This window comes from Anopheles stephensi, chromosome 3, assembly GCF_013141755.1.
Source record: "Anopheles stephensi strain Indian chromosome 3, UCI_ANSTEP_V1.0, whole genome shotgun sequence".
Classification (NCBI taxonomy): domain Eukaryota; kingdom Metazoa; phylum Arthropoda; class Insecta; order Diptera; family Culicidae; genus Anopheles; species Anopheles stephensi.
In genome coordinates this window covers 74,278,864-74,302,862 of record NC_050203.1, presented here as the reverse complement: position 1 = coordinate 74,302,862, position 23,999 = coordinate 74,278,864, and the positions used below count along the sequence as shown (strand labels likewise).

At 43.9% G+C, this 23,999-nt stretch overlaps 1 protein-coding gene across 4 annotated transcripts; it reads right to left on the bottom strand.

Moving 5' to 3' along the window:
* Nucleotides 1–1,529: 1,529 nt before the first annotated feature.
* Nucleotides 1,530–6,405, bottom strand: LOC118510736. Of its 4 annotated transcripts, none has more exons than XM_036052948.1 (5): nucleotides 6,179–6,405; nucleotides 4,695–4,760; nucleotides 2,669–2,860; nucleotides 2,215–2,325; nucleotides 1,530–2,136 (listed from the first exon to the last, which is right to left on the bottom strand). In XM_036052948.1, exons 2-5 carry the CDS (start codon nucleotides 4,753–4,755, stop codon nucleotides 1,907–1,909), a joined length of 594 nt encoding a protein of 197 aa, XP_035908841.1. In that variant the 5' UTR covers nucleotides 4,756–4,760; nucleotides 6,179–6,405; the 3' UTR covers nucleotides 1,530–1,906. The 4 variants fall into 4 exon arrangements, with proteins under 4 accessions (XP_035908841.1, XP_035908844.1, XP_035908843.1 ...); XM_036052951.1 differs by having other exon boundaries at nucleotides 6,343–6,361; XM_036052950.1 differs by lacking the exon at nucleotides 6,179–6,405 and adding an exon at nucleotides 5,185–5,984.
* Between the last annotated feature and the right edge of the window lie 17,594 nt (nucleotides 6,406–23,999).

The window sequence follows — 23,999 nt, the reverse complement described above, 5'->3', positions numbered from 1 at the left end:
CTCACTGGCCAAAACAGGCGTCCAACAAGGCGCATTTTACGACCGTCCGATCTCGGCCCGAGAGTTTCTTCGCCTACCACAGCAACTTTTCCTGTCTCGCTGGCAGAGCATGTGGGAGGCGGATGATCTCGGGCGATTCCTTTTCTCGATCTCTCCGCAAGTGTCCCTGCGGCCTTGGTTCGGTGGGCTCTCTGTTGATCGGGCGTTCATACGCATGATGTCTCGACTTATGTCGAATCATTTCGCGTTGAATGCTCATCTTCAGCGTATAACTCTGGCTCAGACGAAGGTGTGTGGCTGCGGTGACGGATTTCACGATGTGGATCACCTTCTGTGGTCCTGCGTGGAGTTTGAAACCGCAAGACCCTCCTTGTTGGGCGCAGTCGAGAGCATCGGCAGACGACCGGGTACAGAAATAAGAGAAATTTTGGCGACTAGGGACCTCACCTACATGAGGCTCATCTTCCGATTCGCCAAAGACAACGGTCTTATCCTTTGATTCCACATCCTCATTATCCTTCCAACCATATCCGCCATTCCTTTTTTGTTATTCGTTGTGTTGTCTTGGTCTTAAGTGTTTTGTTTTTTTTTTCTTTGTTTTTTGGTAACGCCCGAGTGATCCGTTGACGGAACAATGGCATCCGGGCTCAATGACTGCGTTGTCGTAAAAAGAGGGGCAGACTTTGCAACAGTGTTCTTCATCCCAGTCCAGCCATGGTGAAGTGGGTTCGGCCTTGCTGGCGTTGGGTTCGGAGGTGGTCGGCGGGTTCGATATCGTGATTAGCAGAAAGCCTGCTGTTACGGGATAGAGCTCGCCGATAGCTTTTGAGTTCGGTGCTGGCCTGGTCGAGCTTTGACTATCACTGCTTGGGCGCACTGGGCTGCTTGAGGAACACTGTTCACAGGCAATTGTGTGTGCTGTCTTGTTTGTTTTTTTTTTTTTGTCTTCCTTACAGCCGAGACCCGATAGACGGAAGGACGATGTCCAAATTCCGATCCTCCGACACCAGAACCCCAAATCCAGCCATCACATCCATAGGAAAAGCAATAGAACCGGATCCCGATAACAAACATCCCTATCATCTACACCAACAACCTGGATACATACCCCGCAACCACCTCACACTCACAACCGAGCATGCCCGGGATAAGGCAAATAACAGGGAGGAAATGCCTTGTTAATTTTTGTTAATTTTTGTGAATTTGTAAAAGTCAACACATGCGGTGTTGACAATACGGCGTCAAGCCGTAATCCTAAAAATAAATAAATAAAATAAAAATACTTTCAAAAATCCATTTTTAGCATTTTTATTTATTGGAATTACGATTGATCTATATTATAATGATGCGGTATTTTTCATAGCTCTAGAACTGGCCTCACATTTGATTCGCTAACCATCAACTGGACCGGATGCGCGTGACCTACTGTAGCTCACATCTCGACAGCCCGTTCTCCTTGTTATTAATCCATTCTACACTTGGCATGCTAGCTTCGGTATGATATTAAGCGGAAATAAGAAACACAACCATTGGTGGTAAACTCATATTTACATACTTTATTACACAATGTTTATATTTTTACACAATAATACAACCGATAACGGGTAATGCCTAGCTATATGCAAGGTAGCATCTTGGTGGTAGGAATCAGGTAAGCAAACATTTACAACAGGTTTATTGATATTGATAAGGGGGGAAAAAAGGGTGATCTCGGGAAAGTATCGTGCTTTCTGTTTGACAAGAAAAAAAACGACCTTTGGATAGTGAAAGTTAACAATTTACAAGAACACTGACATGCTATTGTGACACTCGGACGCATCGAGCTTCTTACACATCTTACCCACTAGCGCAACTATAAAATAAATAGTTATGGTATTTAACGCACGCGCACGGGACACGGCGAACATTACACGTTAAAAATCTCGTCCACCAGCTGCCGTGTGATGACTCGGTGCGGTTGCGTCGGATTGAACTTGGGCCGCTGGTAGAGCCGGGCATTGATCGAGTAGAGCCGGGGCGAAAGATCACAGCGCACGTTAAACCACCAGTCGCACACGAACACCGCTTGCGAAAACTGCGTACCGTTCGGACAGAGGAACGTCGCCTGCCGTCCATCGATGTCGCAATAATGCCATCCTGCCGATGATGATGATGAGGTTGGATGAGCGGTGCGAGTAACGATGCTCACCGGGTACCATACCGCACGCTACTTACCTTGACATCTTGTGTCCATGTCGGCGAAAAAGCCCGGATATTCTTGCTCGTCGCAGTAGAAGTTGGTGTACGGGATGGTGGCCAGTATCGGGTAGTCAGTTCCTGGTCGGCCTGTTTGCAGGGAGAGCACAGAACAAAAGGTACTTAAAACCAGATCGAGTCTTAGATGGCCTTCGGGGAGTAGTTTTACGCGCTAGAACGCGCGCACGATGATGAAGCCGGATGGATGAAAAATTATCCGACATAAGCTTTAAACAATCGCCGTCAGCAGAGACATTCCAAAAACGTAACAAAACTCTAACGGCGTTGAGGATGTTTCGCGTTCTTCACCGCGTTAAAAGAAACATCAATCACTTCAAGGCTCCCGGCAACAGACAAAAAAACTTTAGTTGCCGACTGTTGGGTGATTGTGGCGATAGGTATTTGCATTTCGTACTCGTAAACAACATCTCACCTGGAATGGATTTCCCTAGCTCCAGATACTCCTGGACGGATGGGCTCAGAAAGCCGGGCGGTATGACGGGCACATCCTGCTCGCTGTTGCCTTTGGAGTCGAGATCTTGGCTAGGTTCGGCACTCGTCTGCGGTGCGTTCGACGTCCGCGCATTCCGTCCCCGTTTGGTGCGATTTTTTTCCTCGTTGCCATCTGCAGATAAGACACATTAATAGAGTTATATTCTACGCTCGGTTTGCTATATGAATCGGCTAAGAAGAGGAAACGAAACAAAGTGGGAGAGAGAGACCAAAAACAGCTCCATAAATCCAAGCTAATAGTACTAAACGTTCAGCGCTCACCGTTTCTAAAGATCAATAATTATAAATTAATTTAAAAGAGTGGGTTCAAGTCCAAGTCTAATTAATCGGCCGGTGGGTTTGCTGTGGGCTGCTCGACCCCATCAAATCAGACGGCTTATGGCTTTTAGGGAATGAGGAGTCTCGTTTGTTCGAAATGAAGCGAACCTGCTTGGAAGCGAAACCATTTGTATATTAATATTTTAATTGCATAGTATTACGATGGCGCCGATTAAGTATGCAAAGGCTACGGAAAATGTTGTTTGGGGACCGTTCAAAGCAGCCTAACTATCAGCGTTAGCCTATTAGCGTTTGATGTGTGAATGCGAGTGGGCAGGGAAAGGGAAATCGGAGAAGCGAAGTGAAGATGGGATGAAAAACAACCCCGAAAACAGTTGACGGCAGGGATGAGCAACTGGTCTTTAGTGAATCATTGTCTTTACTGCCATAATATTTTGTATGATTAAAAAAAGATTTAAAAAACATCTTGCTTTACCAAATAAAAACCAAAATTGTAATTTAAATTTATGAAAAAAACACGATTCTTTGGGAATTTCAGGATTTCATTGGGAAGAAATGCCAGCATGACACGTAAAATTCATTTTAAAATGAGTTTATTCATAGCAATTCCGTCACTGATAAAAAAACAATTAAAATGAACTCATGTTTATTAAATTAAATTAAATCGTGTTTTTTTTACATAAAATCAAAGAAAAATTAAAAAAAAATGTTTAGCTGTATTTTGTAACTCTTTTTAAAAATTCCCTTTTCATTCATTGAGTTTTTCTAATTATACTCGAATAATAAAAGAATCTTCCACTAAAAAGCTTCAATTGTATAATTTCATGCTAATGCATTTAAGTGGCCTGTTGTAGCAAAGTTTCAGTTTACTTTTGCTTAATTTTATGGAACAGCTAGGAGTCGTCAGGGTTGTTTCAATTTTTTTTTAATTTTATGAAAAGTTATTTTTTTAGATCCAATGAATGAAGCAAATAACGTTAATTATGATATTGTTCGAAAATGAAATAAATGTTAATTAAATTTTAATATTTTCTAACATTGAAAAAAAAAAGAAACAATTGAAAAAAAATATAATACTTTATGTTTAAGCAATGTACAGGATCTGGCCGTATAATGAGATTCTATTCAACAGTTTGACTTTATTTGATAAACCGTTAAAACAATCGATTCCAATTGTGATTAAGCAATCACCATTCAACCTGGCATAGTTGCTCACCCCTGCATTCACACCCAAATCGTTGCCGCGTTAAAAATCAAAATCTAGTCAAGGAAATTGCCGAACCGATCGGACAAGGCCAAGACCGGTGCCTTGGTGCGCTTTTGTTTCATCTACGAACCAAAGGAGAGGAGGAGAACGGGGAGGCAGGATGGGAGGAGACCCCCATAAAACATAAATCACGCCTGCTGCTGCTGGCTGTGATTTGAGGCGCCTCCAACGTCAAAAAAAAAAACAACTCCGAAACGTCCTTCTACCCATCCCGAGATGAAATAACCATCGGCCAAACTAGGAGCGCAGCTCGGGCAGCTGGGACAACCGAGCGTTCGCACCATCGTGCGACATTTGCATGCTTCCTTAATGCTAAACTCAACGTATTCCGCAAACAACCCGGTAGGAATCCGGGACGGCAGACTCCCCGCGGGTGTTACGCAACACCTGTGAAGCTTACCTATAATTAGTAGACATCCAAATATCAGTAACACTACCGAATTGGCCCGCCGGAGAAACATCGTAGCTGGATGGTGGGTAGAGACGGGAGAATAGAGTTATAAGTTTTGCCTGGGCGAAGATGACACTTTGGTGGCGGTGGGCGAGAAAAACTAAATAAGGCGTAAGAGTCGATATTCGTTTGGCTTAGGAGGAGGTTTATGGTTCACCGAGGTTGGTTGTTTATTTGCATAAGGCTACGAGGCACACATCTTCCAGCACATCTTCACTTTGCAGCCGCAAAAAATAAAAATAAAAAATGGCACGCAAAACGCACGGGAACGCACTTATCGCATAATACGTGATGTCTTTCTCTCCTGCACGAATCACACATACGTATATACACAAGCACACACACACATACACGTGGAGAGTCCGAAGATGTTACAAGAAGATGTAACGAAGATGATTGCTATTATCTAACTTTGCATGTGCACGCAAACAACTTTTACTTTTTAACGCCCGGACGTCGTCGTCGTCGTCCACGCTGAACGGCTGACGGTAGAAGAACGAACCGACGGTGAGGTCCCGGAGACCTCTGACTCGCCTCGGCAGACCAGCATCATCCGCGGGACACCCTCTCTCGCTCGCTCGAGCTCTCTGTCTCTCGCGCCGCACGTTCACGTTGCAATACGAAAGACTTCAATGACGCGAACGGCGACGAACTCGAGCTGCTCGATGACGATTTGCGCTGGGGTGCTGGCTGACCCGCAAGTCTTCTAATATCCCTCCAAGCAGCTCCAGGTGCGGTATGATTAATGCACCACGACACACCCACATTAAAAGCAAGGGAGCACAGACACACTCGCACCGAAAGCAACGGAACGGGCGCCTTTTTGGGCAGGGCGGGCAGCGGGCATTCGGTTTGGGCTGGGCCCGGCCCTCAAACTGTCCGCAGAATTACCGATCGGACCGAACCGATGTTCGATCGGGCGGGCGCTCTAATTTGTGGAGCGCGGCCACCGCGCACGACCCAATATTTGAGCACCGTTGCGTTGCGTTGCAAAACGCGATAGAGCAATAAGAAGGCAGCAATGGCAGAAGGAAGGCAGAAGAAAAAAAAACCAACATAGCACAAAACGCGATCTGGGTAAATGTCAAGCACCGAAACGTGAGAGAACGTTTGTTGGCCACCGATTGTTGGCCGTCGGTTGGTGGTGTGCTGTTGTTGTGGCCTTTCGAGATCATTGTTCCGATGTGTTTGAGTAAATCGGACCCAACGGTTTAGAGGCAGGGCAGGAGTCCACGGGATGGAGGGGTTAGCAACATGCATCACCTTGTGTATGCGGTGGGGCGAGCGTTCTTGATTAAGAAATAATTAACACTATAAGTCACACAACGCCGCGTGTCACACTGTGGGGGTGGTTGTATGATTCGCACGATCCTCAAGGCCTCTTGCGGCGTACATCATTAGAACATTTAGTGAGCACAGACGAGTAATCGCACCTTCTTCTGGAAGCTGGACACAACTGATCACTATCGACTAATCACTAGATAGTGCTTAGACTCCCCAAAGGAGCAGTAGAATAGCGGGCCAAAAGGGCAACACTGTGGGACGGCACTACACTACGCGGCAGCTACTACTACTCATAACAATCTGGGTACGATACCCGAAACGAGCTTGCGGTGAACGCACACTGCACACACAACTTCTGCTGATCTCGTGCAGCCGTCAACACATACTGATTCATAACGGTGGGAACCGCATCCGAACCGCTCTCATCTACAGCGCCGTCTGTTATGCTACCGCGCCTGAAGAGACCCTAGCCAGCCGTAGACACGCTGTCCTGCTCGCGCCCAACATCACCCAGACAACAATATCCACCTCACCGACGACGACGACGACGACTTCGCCTATCTCTTCCCTTCTAATTCGGACGGCGAACGGCTGGGGGAGGTTGATTTAATGTTGTTTTTTGCCTCCCTGCGAGGTTTTGAAGTTACTCGCGCGATCGAGCATAAGGCTCGAGGCGTGCGTCGATCGTCAAGAGATCGAGAGAGAGAGAGAGCGCGGGATGCTGACCCTCGTGCTCTCCTGCGTCGGTGCGTGCGGACTCAGCTCCCTTTATCCACCGACCTTCAATCACCCCGTCCATGGGTGACTTACGAATTTCGTTCTTAAGCAATCGGCCGGGGCAGAGCACACAATCGAACGGTCTGTACTTCGAATCTTCCTTCCTTTTGATCTGGATCTCCGGGGCCCAGATGTTCCGTACGGTGCCCGAGGTTACGCGGCCTTCCGAAAGCGGTGCCAGGGAATGTCTGGGTTTTGCGATGAGATCATATGTGTGTGTCCCGTCACTATGCCGCGCCGCCGTTAGCTCGAGCTTCACGTGCGTGAAGATAGGCAAAGTGATCTGATTCTGAACTTCGACGGGGTAACAAAAGGGGAGCAAACAGTTAGAACAGAGGCGATTGCCGCTTGGTTTTTTGGCGGTGAGTGGTTCGTGCGTTGTTTATGATCGCATATGGATCGGACGAACGAATGCAAGGACACGGGCGAATGGAAAAGGTTTGGGATTAATTGAAAGGCCACCACCGAAACGGCAAACACTACATCACCTCCTACGGGGTGATCTTTTGCGGAAACAAACATATGTGATTTGGTTCAGGCAGTAGGTCATGCATTTAATGTGTGGATTTGCTAATGAGCAGATAAAAGATCAATTTTAATTGATTTAAGTATGAGGTTTGGTGTGTTTGATTTTAATTCTAATTCGATTACCGCAAGCTCGATCAGTTTGGGAGCAAACTGTTTGTTTGAACGATTAGATCGCTGGCAGCACTGAACGGTGCACGTCAAAGTGATCTAATGAGTTTTTAGATCGGTTTGACGCGCAGCGGTGATTTGAACTGACAGTTGAATGGTGGTGTTGGATTTAAGCTTAAAATAGCTTTCAGGCTATTGTGTTGTGTTATAAGTTTTGAAAAGTCTGTCAATATTATAGATTTTGGAAAATTGTACATATATCTCACATTAAGCATCAATATAAATAAATAAATCTTTATAAATGCCATGTCTAAATTGGAAAATAGAAAAATTATTATTTTTATTTTTTGTTTAGTCACATTTAGGTGTGCACCAAAAAATAGAAGAAAATAAAAAAAGTGTAAAAAGACAACTAAAACATACACTTAAATCATAATTTGTCACAAAACATTGAAGCACACAATTCCAAATTGAAAAGATCACAATATTAAACGCTTTTCAAAAAAGCATTTCCTAAACCTCTTCCGACAGCGGTGCATTCAATGGTGCGCTTCAAATCAAACCATGCAAACAATCGAGTGCGACATGCCTCAAGAACGAACGCAAGATCTAAAACCAAGCAGACGTCGTCTATCGATTTCTGGTCGCGCGCACGTACCGGCCCGATTCCGGCATCATCGGTCGGTGCGAAACACCTTCGAACAGGGCTGCCCTTACGCTGGGCGAAGCAAAGCAAAAAGGGAATCCGTACGGACCGGCGCTCGGTTCGGTCTGTCCGTTTCCATTGACAGACACTAAATGATTTGGACATCTGTCTCTCGGTTGCAACCGTCGTGACTGCCGTAAAAACGTGCCATTTTCTTGTTCCCGGCGAAGGACAACAAACGATGTGGCGTTGTGTTGCGTCTGTGTGAAAGTGTGTGATTAGGATCCGGGTGTTACAATCCTTGAATGAAAGAAGGGAAATCTATTGTTTTTTGTGGGGAGGCTGGATGACAAAAGGCGACGGGTGGTGGATCGTTTTTGTTATCGGTGGCAGCATTTTAACGGTTCAATGGTGAACAAGGGGCAATGTCTCGGTCCGGGGAAAGTCGTTCCATGAATGCGAATTGTGCGTGTGACGGTGGCTAGGTTCTTCAGATCGAGGGTTTTGCAATTCTGGCAAGCAGTTTCGGCAAAGAACAGAACAGAAACAAATCTATTTCGTGATGCAGTTCGCTTCATTGCATCGGATGAGTTAACAGGCACGTGCACACATCAGGACACTGGAATTGGGAAAGTTCTTGCTTGGAGGTCCTTGTTAAAGGATTCAGAAAAGGTATTGTTAAGATCAAAATAAGGTGTAAAATGTTTAAATTTAAGTTTAAATTTGATCCTCTAAGCTCCTTTCCTAATTAAAGTATGCAATTTTCTAATAGCTAGCGCCTAAATGTATGCAATTTTCAAATAATTAGATTCCCCTAATCGGATTGTCCGCCGGGAATCCTGGCCCACTTGTAAGGTGTTCAATTTGATGCGTCAGCTTGTTCGGCAAATCGAGAACCTGCGTCGTCCTTCCAAATAAGCCGTTGTACCACTGGGAGATTGGACGAGCCTTTGAGCGTAGCGAAGGATGCTTGCAGCTGATTACGCATGTTCGTCCTGATGGCGCTGCGAACGAAACGAAAGCTGACAGGACCACGTATCGGGAAAGTTTTAATTAGAGAAAAACACATCCAGCCCAAACGGATGCCTGACAGGCCTCTACCGTTCCGGACGTCTGATTCTGATAACCATTAAATCGGATTCGGTAGGACAAACTTAATCCTATTTCCCAATGTCATTTCCGATTAACTGTGTGATCTTCGTTACACCGTACGTGGCAAGGTGCTAATGTGTGTTTCGAATGCTGGCAATGCACTTCGGTACGTGAGACCGTCTCCAACTATTGCATCCAATAGCTGCTTCTGCATTAACACCTCTTTTTGGGGATTATCTTTCACTTGTCCTCCCCGGTTTGCTCGGCTGTCTCGGTAAACAACAGCTTCCATTCGATATCTTCTTAACCGAACCGATCGGGCTCCAGAACTTAACCTTACGCGTCACATAAAAACCCTTCTTTCGGAGGCTTCAGTTAAACGGCTACCCCCCCTTGCCTACCGTAACCTTGCTGGCGCCGTGAACGTACACCACTCTCCGTACGCAACCGTCAATCAAGGGGAAGCTTTCGATTGCCGGTATGCAAAGTACTAAAACTGGAGCCTCCGTGCGTCATCGGATCAAAATAATTAGACCGCAGACCGACCGAGGGAGAGACCGACTGCGAGCGAAACACTAGAGGCATCTCGAGCTTCTTCTGTCTGGTGGTTGCGGTCCGATGCGTATAGGACCCCAAGGTCAGCCAGACGAAGAAGACATTCGCTCAGGGAAACACGAATCCGAGCGGATGTGTGCTCGGTCAGCTCGCTGGAGCTGTTAAAATGATTGCTGAGGCTGCTCCAGTTAACGGCGGGCGGCCCGGGGATAGAATGCGACACTTAGTGCGTGGTGCGTGGTTTCGAGTGGTTGGAGTTTGGTTCAAGGGAACGGGTTTGTGAATTGAAAGGGGCGACGATGCGTGGTTTCGTCAACAGAAGCAGCTGCAGTTAGTGTGGTTAATTTGGTAAGGAGATAATCTTCAGGTGTTAGGGGGGGGGGGGGGGGGCTTTCATGTTCTACTATGAAGTTGGAGAATGCTCAGAAGTCTATGATGGTCAAATTAAATTAAAATATGGTAGTTTGATAAATTGCAAGCCAAGGCCTAAGAAAAGAATAGAACTTAAGGGAAATCCTAATGATCTTGGAGTTGGAAACAGATTTGACTTTATCACTTAACTAATTTGGAGACACACATCTACTATGAACAACGGTATCTAGACAAGAAAAAACTATGAATTTACCTTTCTTTTATGGCTATTGAAACTTATGGCTTATTGAAAAGCGACCAAGCAGTCCCTCGTGATGTTTAAACTCTAGCCTGAAGAACTGGAGTTGTTTATTGCCCTCTGAAGTAGTTTTTGAACTAAGTTTTCTACAATTTCTCTAAACCAACTTAAAACTTAGTCCAGTTACAGATCCCTTTTTATACAACAGGCTTGACTTACTGGCCATCTACATATAGATGCAGCTAGGTGGCAGGACCTTAGTTATTGGAGCTACCAGGTCGAGAGACCTCGGGCTGTCATTTTTGACTTCCCTTACATGACTCATCCCCTAGTTGGAAAGGCTCTACGGCGAGAATGTCGGGGTAAGATTCGATATTTGTTTCTCTCGTGTGAAAGAACTATCGATCGATCGACAGGCAACAGAAACTCTCAAGACTTCAATTAATATTTCGATAAGTTCAGCAACTCGACTTAGCTCTTAATGCTAGGAACTGAGGGCTCATCATTTTTAGAGCGTACAAAGCTAACAGCATGGTATGGATTAATACTGATTTATTTTATTGTCGTAGCATCACGTCCTCTAGCTAATAACTAATTTTCATGCTCTGCGTATGTAATGGTCGTCCAAGAAATTAATTGCGTGGCACATGATTTAAAGGACAAGAGACCCTCTCCAGAAGCTAGATTAGGTGGTGTAAAGCATCATTATTAGTCAAGTAAAAAATAAACTATAGATTAGCTCAAGCCGAAAATCCACCCCAACCACCCGTCGTGCGAAAGGAGAAAAAAAATATCCTCCCCGAAAATAACCAACCCCAGTGGCACAATTTATTGCGGGATCCAACAGACGAAAAGTCAAACTATCAATTATACACGCTGCTTGGCAGCGCACTCTAACGGACTCCGAAACACTCCGAGCATCCCTTCCCGAGCGAGCAAACAAACGTGACAGTTCCATCCGGCGCGGTTGAAGTGGTTTCTCGACCAAAGTTTCCCTTCCCTTGGTTGGGTGGTTCGGTGCGCTCGGAGGTGGTGAAAGTTGCTCCCTTTTTGAGCCGGCAAGAAACCAATTTTCGGGCAAGGTTCGGGAGCTGCACAAATCACATCGACTACAACAGTTCGGTCGGTGACGGTTCTGGTGCCTTGCCCGCCTCGAATGAAGTGTGTTTCGGGAGTGCTCGTGGAGTGTTTATTGAATATCGTCTTGTCCATTTGTGTTGGTGTGGAAGAAGGGGACCATACAATGCTTGAGGGAGGGCTAGAAGGATGCTCCAGAATGTGGGCCACAAGTTCCCGTGCAGGGTTGTTTTTGGTCGGGGTTGTGGGAATAAATTTCCAAATTTTTCAATTAAATTCTAACCATAAATCTACTTATGGTTTCGATGCTGGAGCAGTGGAAAACTGGGAATTTTCCTCCTGGGTAAGCTTTTTCCGGTGCTCCAATGGTTTTCCCCCCCATTGGAGGGGGAGGAGTTTAGGGGAACTCTGGGCACTGTCGGCCGGTTCAGGAACGCTGTATCTATATTGCGACAGAGAGGCACAGTCGTGGGACCATGGACGCGTTCCTCTTGAACAAAACTTCGCCGGAGGTGAATTGAGGGTGGATACCGGTAGGGGAAAAAACAAAACAACACACGAAAAAGAAATAGATTGTTGACGGGCCAGTGAGGGTGGATGAGGTTAACTGGGTGGCAGGCGTTGGGGGGTTGGGAAATAATAATTTAGCTTAATTGAGAATGATATTGGAATCGAAACGATTTGTGGTGGCCCATTAGGGGTAACCGTTGGTTTCTTTTTCCTTTTGTGTGTTGAATTTGGTTTTTAGGGTTTTTAATTTATGAACAGGTTGCAATGAAAAGGGACGGTGGCTGGAGTGCTCAGAAGTGCCATTTCCATTTTCTTTATTTTAAACCATTTTGGGTCCAGATGTAACGGATCGAAGGGAATATTTTTTGTATGGAAGCATATTGAATCGAATGTCTATTGTTTGGTAATTTAAAATGATTTAATCTGAATGCTGTTGAGCTGTTAGGAACTGAATTTTCCATAATAAATTTGGACGGTGTTTTCAACTTCATCGATTCAATATTTCTTCAGACCTGAGTTTACTTACTTGTTTACTTACTTACCTACTAAACATGAACTGCAAGCGCTTCCTGGTCTTCGTCTATTCTGCAGATGTCCTTGCAATGCATTTCTGCAGATAATGCAGAACATTATTCACACTCTAACGCCGTTTACCTTTCGAAATATAAGGCCTTTCTGGCTGATATATTCTTAAAATCTGAATCTGAATCCTACGTTGCGGAAACATTATTTTCACCCGGTCCCAAGCGATGCTTCGCCAATAAGCTGTGATCTTGTCTATGGCTTCCTTTCTTTCTTCTTTGGCCCTTCAACCTCGAGAGGGCTCGGTCTGGCATTTCTGGCTTTCTAAGGCTTAATTTTACCCGTAGCAGCTGGATAGTCAGTCCTGAGAACGGCTAAACCATCTAGATAGGATTTGATCCTCTTTCCTGCCGTGTATACCCCAAGGCTACCTCAACGGAAAATTTGAGAGTTTTTCAGAGATATCTCACGACCAGCTGACGCTCAGATGATCGCTTGATCAGTCTTGGTTACATGTTTACTGGACAAGGTCCATCGAGAGCGGCCAGAGCATCCCGATAGGTCGCTACTGTAATCAGTTGACAGTTTTTTTCGTTGAATCAGATATATTTGATCACAAAAGACCTCAACAGCTCTTTTTGATTAGTTGCACTTGAAGGCTTTAGCTGGTCGTCAGAATATGCCTCACAATTTGAATGATTTTACTCAGATATAAGGGACTTTGGGATGTATTGGGACCTGAAACTAAAACAAATTGATTGTTTTATATGGCATGAAATACCCATTTACGATAGGAATATTGCTCTTCAATCCTATCAAATTCCTTTTTAAATGGTCGCCAACTGGATTTTTTTTCCTGAGATATCCTTGAACTGTCTTTTCATCTATAACTTTCAGACATTTACTCAAAGAAGGTGGTAAATTTTCCGAATCGCAAGAATTCACCACCCCAAGGAATACAATAATCACCCTAACAAAGAAACAACGTGAAGGTCAAACTGTCCCTCCGACCGCTATTGTGTTAAATTCGTCAATTCCTATTGATGAATTCCGCTCAAATGCTACCAATTGGTTTTTCAACGATGTGGAAACTTTGCGGCACTTTCCCAACGTATCACAACGTGCAAGAACAGGCTTAATGGACGCTCCCAAACAACCCACTTTTCATTCTCATTCTATCAAGCTCGAATGTTTCGAATGTCATTTCGCGGTTGGAAAATGTGACGACACTTTGCTTCCAGTTTTTTCCCCCTATTCTCCTTCCTGTTTTTTTCATCGCCATGAATGGGGGTGGCCTGCCAAAAAGCAGTCCCCGAAAAAAGAAAACGTTTGGACGGTGAAAGTAATGCTTGAACTACGGTACGGCACGGTTGGGTACCAGGAGATAGTGTGAGAGAGAAGATCGTGATCAAATTATTCAAATTATTCGCATCATTTTCCGATTGAAGAACTTTTCGGTCACATTTATCTCGCCGTGGTGCCACGGTAGAATTAGAAAAACCGGGACCAACCGGCCGTGATAAGAATGGCAGCGAGCAGCTGGTCAGCATTAGCGCTGGGCTGGGCGTGGGCATGGGCTGGTCGGTCGGTGTTGAAGCGTTCAACATCATTTGCTAGGGTGGGTGTTCGATGGTTTCGATTCACGTCGTCGTCGTCGTCGTCTGTCTGCTGGTAGCAATTAACAGAAGCTCCTCCACGAATTTGAGAAAAATGAGCTGCTGGCGAAAAACTCCCGGGAGGTCACGCATGAAATCGAACGCCCCAGTGCTTTGAATGGGAAACGTAAAGTTGAACAACAATCGAGCGTCTTGAGGTTCGCGCACGAGACCAAAGAAGGATGGTTTTAATTTCGATTTTTTGGTGGAGTTTCTTTTGTCCTTTCTTTTCTAGGAAGAACTTATTTTTTTGTGATTCGATTTATTTATCTACTCGAGGCAGGCGATATTGACAGAGTAAATAAAGATTTATCAGTGTCGTACCGAGCAGCAAACATTTGCCGGAGGGATGTTTCGTGGGCAGATACGAATTTGGGCAAGATTTCTGTGCGATAATAACTAACCGGCACGAATTAGCTCGTTCATTCGATTGAAATTGTTTTTCTTGGAGGTGAGCGCGTTCCCGAGGGTGGAGCTGCACAGGGACTGCTGCAACGCTGTGCGCTGGTGCATTTCCAGTTTCTCCAATTTCTGCCAGCGCAGAGTGTAATTAACTAAAGTACCTCCGATTCAATTCGTGAGGGAGTGATTTACTGTTGACTTTGCAGTTGAGAGCAAAGTTTCTACGCCCGGCCTTTTCAACCCTTTTTGGACGGGTGGTCGATGGTGGTGGTAGGACGGGTGGTTCGATGGTGGTGGTAGGAAGCAAGGAGCGCAGTGAAGTCATTTGTTTAATAGATTTCTGTAATACACCACCAAATACAGGAAAGCTAAATTTAAACCATTCTGCTGGAAATTACAGCCAGCTCACCACAGCCGTTTGGTGCCGATAAAGTTGCCAGTTGTTAAAACTCGGTTGCAGTCCTGTTGCACATTTGTGCAGCCTCAGAGCTACGGTTTTGCCACGGTTATACATTAAGCAAAGAATGGATTAAGAGTGGGCCTGTTTATAGCACATTAGCTCTCAATGAGCGGGTTATACGCTGAATGTGCATACCGAAGGGTGCAACTATAGGGTGAAAATTGTTCCCCGAAAGACTGATGCTCTTTTTATGGAGGAAAAGGTTGGGTTTACATTGAATTAATTTAAACAATGCTTACATAACACTTCCTTTTCATTATTTTATAGTTATCTACCATATTATACGTTTAAAATATTTTTAAAATCATGTTTAAATTTTCCTGATACTTGCTACCGCAATTATTTATTTATTAACCCTTTTTATCTTAAATTTATATCACTTTATATTATATTGAAAGCGAAAGAGAAAATTTCAAAAAATATGTCTTAAAGCACAAAACAATCGTTTAATGGGCGAAAAGTTGCGTCTTATAATGTGAGCAGTAATTAACAGAAGATTGTTGTTCGAGAGGTTCAAACTATTTGCGCCTAAAGACAGGCAATATACAACACATGCGATATTTTGAATAATAGAGATTAGAACAGATTCGATTTTCGAGGTATTTATATTAGATAAAACATCGTAATAAGTAATTTAAGTTAGTACTAAAGGAAGTCTAAATATAGTCTAGTAAATCTAGTCTTCAGACCAGAGTGGAGATATGGACAAACGATCCGGAAGTAGACTGTGCTTCGCATCAATTATGTCATTTACGTATATCAAACGCAGGGCTCACTACGTTGCTACGAGTAAAATAAAGTTACAGAAAGCCAAAAATGGTAGGCCGAGACCTTTCAAGGTTGTAGTGCAGAAGAAAAGGAAGATGAATCAAACATACTTGACTATTATGCTTGTTTGAAAGTAAAAAAAAACAAATGCTCCATTCAACGCTACTGATATGTTCTTATCTAATCTTCTAATCTAATATTTAACTATGGCAATTTTTGTTGGAATTTTTAGTAGGAAAAAATAATTTAAAGCGTTTGTTAACGATACTTGTAAGGATATCTAAACGATAATCTAAATCTTTGTTGCGCCTTCAAGTTATGCAACTCAAATTACCAGTTAGACATTCGTTTAATTAGATTAATAAAACACAATACAAATAGGGAAATTATTTTACTTAAAATACGATGAGATATTGAATACAATAGTTATAGCTATCCAAAATTGCAATTATGGATAGCAAAACAGATAGTTTAACAGATGTCAAAAAAGCATTACCTTCAACCATACAGCATTAATCGTTTCAATGGGAGCGAAATGTCCCTCGTGATTACTGAAGTGGTAATTTTGAGTTAATCCACTAAAAAGAACTACCACCTTACCTTTCATCTCATCCAATCAATCCCACTCGAATATGCAACGGACGGCACAGCCGTTAATCAAATCAGCATCTGCCCACCTAATGCGTGCCAAGCATTAAGCGCTTGATTTTATTAAATAAAAAGCCCAGCCCAGCCCAGGTTGATCATCGGTTGATCTGGTGCGAAAAATAAATACCTATTAGACTTGCAACAGTGCTCGCGTTACAGCGCTCAAACGATAACTTCTCGCCCGGTTTTGCACGGCACAGAAGCTCGTGCCAAAATGAACACAGATTGGATTGATCAAATTAAGCAAACTCTTCAGCTGCTGCTACCAGAGCCAGTGCAAAACATCAAAATAACCCATTGCACACAATGCAACAAGCCAAACAGACTATAAAAAAAGGTGAAATTGAACTATGCGAATCCGTACGTGTGCCACAGCCCTTCGAACACACACACATATTGAACGATGCTCGTTCCTTCCTTCCGTACGCAAAACCTGGCTGGCCGAGAAAGAGATAGAGTGCAAATGTGCAATGAGTGCATTGTGATGTTGCACGTCAGTTTGGGGCTACATCTATCGCTACCCGGGCCAGGCCATTGGTGGAGCCTGGGAGACAACAATCATGTTTCCCAGGCGGTGAAGCCTGAGCAGTGCGGCGGGCGGATGGGCCAGGAACGAGAAGCCAAACGGAAATTGGCACTTTTTTCACGACGAAATAGTAATTCGCTAATGGAATTTGACCATCTCGGAACGCTGCTGAGCAGGGAATGGCGCCGGATGTGTGTGTGTGTGTGATTGTGAGTGAGTGGCTGTGTGCTGAAGTCGACAGAAGTCAAGTTCGATCTATTATTGATGCTCGTTTGCTGCTGTTGCATATTGGGCAGCGGTTGCAGTCCGTGCTTCTGCCATTTGGTTGGGTTTCGTGGAAGTTTCAACGGAAACTCGGAGTCTGTTAGTCGGTCGGATGGTAGCCTTTTTGTGTTTAATTCTATAACAAGTAGATGCGCTTTCTGGTAGGAATAGCTCTTGCCCACCGAGTCGGATATTTGGGCTACGCGCTTAATGTAGTTATTTGATGCGTTTGCTATTCGAATAATTACTGGTGTTAAGTAATAGCTACTACTTAAGTTTACATCATCTAGCCTTTTGATGTTCGAGTTTTTAATGCCCTCACACACTCTAATTCAATTGCTGTGGATCACTTATTCAATATCGGCCAGCAATTACTCCATTCGTTCGTTCCGCCATACGTACACAAATCATAAATTTTGTCCCAACGAGCGGCAGATCGGGACCTCGCTGCCTATTTGGACAATGAACGATTATAGCACTATCAATCAGCGATAATTAAGTGCATCGTTAGCATGGCAAATATTGATCAATTATGCTGCAGCGTATACGGCGCGCATCAGTTGCAGCCGATGGAATCGTACCGCTCTCGTGCACCCAAGTGTATGAAGTATTAATTTGCTTTGTTCATCTCGCACAGCCGTTGTCACCGAAACGTGCCGGTACGGCTCGGTGTTGCAACGTGTGTCAAGAAAAAACAAATCTTTATCTCACTGTCACAAGTTAGACAACACGCAGAGAGAGAGAGAGAGAGAGAGAGAGAGAGAGAGAGAACTATCACTCCTGCTTTTATTGCTGAACGAAAAGTATGGCTTACTTCTTGATTAAATAAATTAAGAACTATTGAAAGTTGTCATTTCCGAGGGCCGGGACAGCGCGCAATGGCAATATTTAATTTAGCTTATCAAAACCCACGCCGACTGGGTTTGGTGTTTGGAATGTAAAACGTGGAAAAACTTTGTGGGCAAAAAGTGCCCCGGACCGGGCAGGACTGACATCTCGTGCCAAGATGTCGTGGTAAAGGATCAAGTCTCGCTGAAGAGAGTTCTTGGGAAAGCAAGTTGTGTGATGTGTACTTGTTATTGCAGTGCAATTTAAATGCAGCTTCATTTCATTTCATTACAGAGGGCATCCAGGGTACAGTTTTAATAACAATGGACTGTAATTCAGTATTTATTTGTATTAAAATGTGATTTGAAACAAAATCCAAAAGGATCTTTAAATTCTTTTAGTAGTTTGATTCAAAATATTGCATTGAATTGCATACTTTAGGAGTAAATTATTGATTTTTCCGTACAAATTTTATTATATTTTAAAATTAAACAATGTTCGATCAAACGATTAAATAATGTTCTTTATGAATTAAAAAAATAAACGAAAATGTAAGAATTTATTATATTTCAGATGATTTTCTTTCATCGTTTGTGCCTAATTTCATGAAAAAAAGAATAAAACTGGAAATTTTCATAGTAAAGCGCCTAAGAGGTATGCAATTTGTTGTTTTGTCTTTCAATCTCTTTAAAATTTAATTCATTTCACGACAGATTTACTTACAGATGATCTTGGAATGGTAATTGTGCATAAAATTAAACTCTAACTGAACATAAAACAATACTTTACTACACCGTTTACCCGCTCCAATTGCGTCTAAGATTTTTCTTTCCATTTTCATCATCACTCTGAACCCTCACCCGAACACACTCAACACGGTAGCATCGTTCCCCTTTTTCACTTCTCGTTCAGCTAAGACATTTCCTTTGACACTTCGGAGACATTAACTGTTGGCTTATAAAAAAAAAACGCAAGACCAGAATACCACGCGAAGCGGTAAAATCAAATCAAACTTTATTAACGTTGTCATGGGACTCAAGTGCAAGTGCCTCCAGCGAGTTGGCCGGTGACAAGGAAGATTGTATAAATATATTTACCTTTTTTTTCTACCCCTCCAAAAACCCACCCACCCACCCTTTACGCCACATTACGAAAGTTATGAAATGGGCATCAAAGTTGCATCCTTGTTGCAACCCCGGGTTCGCAGAATGAGACGCGAGCGAAAGACAGCGCCACATAAAGTTGGATGCGTTAGTTACTCATCATGAGTTTTCCACTCGTTCGGGCGTTCGGGATCGGGAAATCTTTTGATGATTTGTTACACCGGAGATATTTCTCATCTTGAGCGATTTTTCCGTTCCCTGCAGATCACGGTAAAGTTGTGCTTGCCAACTCTTGATTGCACGCCGTGTATGGTCTGAAGTGTGTCTAAAAGAGCCGACAAATGTTAGAATGCGGATCTTCTACCTGTTGCATAAAGTTTCATCGGGGGAGTTTTCCACCAAAAAAAGCTCGACGGACCGTGATGCTTGTGATTATAAATTTTTGTGCGATATTTTTGGATGCTGTTAAAAGTTCACCAAACAAACTGAGCTTCTTGCTCGTGTTTTTTTTTCTTCTCTCCATTTCTTCCCATCGTGTGAGGTGAGATATCACCATTTTACTTGATTAAAATCAACTTTATGTCTTCGTGTGAGAAAGTTTCCACGTCTTTGGTCCTGGAGCGCCGACCGTTTCGTGGTGGTTCGGTAGGTGGACAGGTGGGTTTTGCGAGACGCTGGTAATGAATTGGATGCTGGAAAAAGCGTCCGAAGCACGCCATTTTCCCACGCCGCCGGGTTGATGAAGAGAAGTCAGACCGTGCAGTCAGTACTGAGAAACCGTTTACCCTGTCGGCTTCCCCGTTCGGTTACCTTACGATTCGTAGAATAAGAAGTGCTACTGTGAGGGTGCTCTTTAGATCGTTCTGTAATCGTGAAGGAACCGTTCCTTGCTACCGGAAAGATAGTTGAGTGATAAAGTGCATGGCGTATGGCGACGGCGACGATGCCACGTTAATGCTAGATGCCATATTCACATGCGAACCGTTGAACGATAGCATCTTGGCACGATGCAATCTTTCTGTCTCGCCACATCAGAACACAAACACACACGCACACATAGGAAAAAAAGCTAACCGACAAATAGTCAAAAAGCGAGGTTCTGCACCACTTTGGCACTTTTTGTAAGAATTTTTCTCCCCCAGAGCAAGAATGTGTGTTACGTGTTCTCCACACACTTGCCCAAGGAAAGAGGAAGTCAGTTTTGTGCTGTGGCTCACCCTCCCTCGATTCGATTGAACCGAAAAGTGGGAAAAGTTAATTCAAGCGGGAAAAAGTTAAATGAAAAACTGTCGTGCAAACCTTGAACTGGCCGACACGTCTTGTCCTGGGAAGGAAGAAAGCTCGATCGATCGGAAAAACCCGGCCTGGGTGGATGGATGGGGGGTTGTGGAAGAAGCTAGCCGTGAGGGGTGTGAACTGAACTCGGAATTACTTCTGACTTGTGATGAAATTAAACTTTTGCACAGTTGTGAAAAGTCGTGAAAGGGGGGCTTTTCTGGGCTCGGGTTGTGGTAGAATTTGGGCCACATTTTTTCTATGCAATTCTATTTCTGTGTGTTGAGTGTTGCTTTGTATTTTTTGTGGTGAAAGAACATTAATATTAGACATTGTTAAGAGTTTTATTGGAGTGAAAACTTTCGTTTTTCTATTGGTGATTTATTGTACTGCATTATTTATTGTATGTATCTGATAACAATTTTAATCAGCAACAGAAACTCTGTCCTCTATCAATTAATCCCAAGAAATTGACGGTAATACAACCCGCTATGGATGGTTGTGACTAATCATCGATCCATAAATTACTGTCACATCAACTCTATCGCTGTCACACCTGGCTAGTAACAAGAGTTGAAGAATGTTTTGTATTACTCCGTCCGTCGGACGTTTAGTGCGCCGAGCTGGGATTAAAAAACGGTCGCAGTAAAACATTTATCTTGCCAACAAGCCTTGTACCTGTGCGGCTAATGGCTGCAGACAAGGTAAAAACGAACCGGATGGACAGGTTTTATCGATTTTAGGCTCAATTTTGCCCGATGGTTCTAATCGGAAGCTAATTAATCTATACCAGGGAAATGGGGGCATGGGCGTACAGGAAAGGAAGACATTAATTAAACTTAATGATCGTGGCTTGGTAAGTTGGGATTTGTTGGGGTGACGGAATTTTTGGAACATATTGTTTCGAGGAAGTTTGCTGAAAATTTGAAGAATTTTACTTCAGTTAAAGTTTGTCAATATTGTAGGAGAATTGATCTTCTTCATAGGCTCTATTCTCTCGAGAGGCTTTGGACTGACATTTCTGAATAATCAGTGCTTCTCACGGCAATACAGGCCATCGATTACTGTTCGGATAGTTTCCTCGCACGTAGTTCTGGCTCATCGTATAAGGGTAAACTAAGAATAATTGAAGTGGCAGACCAAGAACTTCTTGAGGTTGTAGAATCGAAGATGAAGCAGGGGATGGATGGTATGTACTGCGCACGTAGGGACGGCGTAGGGAAAGGCATTTCATGCCGGTTTCTTCCTTTCATTCGAGTCAATGGGAAAGGAAAATTATTGCCATTATTTTTAAACCCAAGAAATTCTTTAAAATTTATTTTTAGAACACTTGTTTTAGTTTTCTTGCCGAGATAAAGACTGATTCCTAGTACCTTATTAAAAATTAGTAACGCGGATTGCTTAGCATTGGGCGCATGTATTCCTAAGGTGCGCCGTAAAGTATGCAATTTGCTGTTTATTTTAAATATCCTTCATGCTTCCTCTCAACACAACTTTTATTGACTTTTTCTTATAAAATTGTTGTTCCTATTGGTTTATTTATAAAAAATAAAACAAAACAGAAATCGCATGAAAGCATTTCCATCGAACCATAACAAATGCGCTTTCCAAACGATTGACCCGTGCCAGCAAGGATCTCGATGAACCTTTGCAACCCTTTTCCTTAGGGGTACGGATTATATTTGCACCTTCGTTTTCCCTCAAGCTATTTTCCACCCATATTACAAAAAAGGCTAGATGCTGCGAAACTTGAAGCATAATTTTATGTTGAAACAATCATTACACGAGCTCACATCAGCATCAGCTTCTCGGGTGCGTTTAATAAACGAAAGATCTCACTCCACACATGAACTACGCACCTTGCTGTGGGGCCTAAGGATAACATGAGCAGATCAATTAACAACACACAGATTATGTGTGTATCGTATACCTTTCCACCCTATTGTTCTCCTTTTTTCCAACGCTCCCTCCTATGGTTCCACGCCGTGCACGCATTGGTAACGCATCTCAGGGCGGCCGGTTTTCCACCCAAGCGCACATTGTGGAAGCGCACTGGACCAAAACCAAAATAACCATCGCCTATACAAAAGCGGGAGGTACCTTGGCGTACCTTCTACCTTCACCGAAGCCCGGCGGATGCAGTACGTGTGAAGGCACACACATGCGTGTATAATAAACTGCAGCCCAGCGTCGATGGTGTTTATGCGACGTCAATGCTGGCCGTAGTTTATCGTGGAGCCGCACGGTACGCCAAAAAGGTACGCTTTACGCTTGGTGGCCCGAAAACGGGGTCTGCTAATAACTATAATGAGACGATGCCCTGGGTTTGTGGCTAAATCCTGCCCAAGCTTTGAGGCCGGCTGATAAAGTGACGCTCGTCTTTTTTGGGAAAGCGAACGGTTGGTAAGATGATGAGGTGATGGTTATTGAATGCTTTTATGAAGAGAATTATAAGAACACTTTTCAGAAATAAATTTCTTGCTAAAAGAGCATACAACAAACGCTTTCCTAAAGAACAAATATTTGTAACAATAAGTGTTAAAATATTCAACGAAGCAGACTTCAGGTGCGAGAAAATCCTTCCACAGAAAGCTGATGGTTCGGATGTGCATGTGTATAAATAATCAAATCCCTCCCTTTGAGCTTTATCTATTTGACCTCATTAACAGATGGATCCAGGCATACCGATCCGCACTGGTGTATCGGTCCGTCGTTTGCAGTCCGAGGGAATACGGCCTATGCCAAAGGTGTGTGTGACCCTTGCTCTGGCTGGGAAACCCCGTCCGATACTGCCTGGTGATGATGAAGTCGGCACCGAGAGTGTTGATGATGTTGCACCGAACTGGGGGAGAAAATTCCTAACCCCAGCCCGGCACCATCACGATCCGGCACCACCCATACCGAGGGGACTCATTATCCTCGTTATGTGAGGTATGTGTTTGTGCCCGGTCGTATCACTCCGGGAGGCTTCAGCTGATGCTTTTGATTTAACTCATTAGGCGCAAGCGAAATGCATTGAACCGCACACCGCTCCGGTGGTAGAAAATACGCTTCACGTACGCACAAAGACGCACCCACGGTCACGGTGTTCTTCGGAAACCGGGCGTACAAACCCCGTAGTTCGCTCCCTCGTTCTCGATAATTATAACGATATAAAATTAAACACGCGTCCTAGAACACGGAACCATCGAAACCGAAATTTCCGCACCGATACGTACCCATGTACGGATAAGGGGGTTGGAGGTTTCGGTTGCCATCGTGGAAATGTTTTCCCACCTCCGTCATCCCTTACTGATGCGAGATGCGTTGTAATAAAGCGCTCGTTTGAATGAAGGCTTTCGGCCGAGCGATCGCCGAGTATTGGGTGGGAAAATGGGCCGGAAAACGGGGTTGTGTTGCTGTGCGATGTTTTTGCGGATTGTTTTAGCTGCAAAAAGGGGATCGAACCGAAATTGTGCTAGGAACGGGCAACCCCAACACGATAAGAGGATTCTGGAGGTTTACTTGCGTAAACAGTGCGTTTTTCACGTGTGCGTACTCAGCTAGGTGGGGATGGATGGGTGAGTTTGCGTCAGGTGTACCGTGCTTGGACTGGGGGGAAATGTTTAGCAAGTAT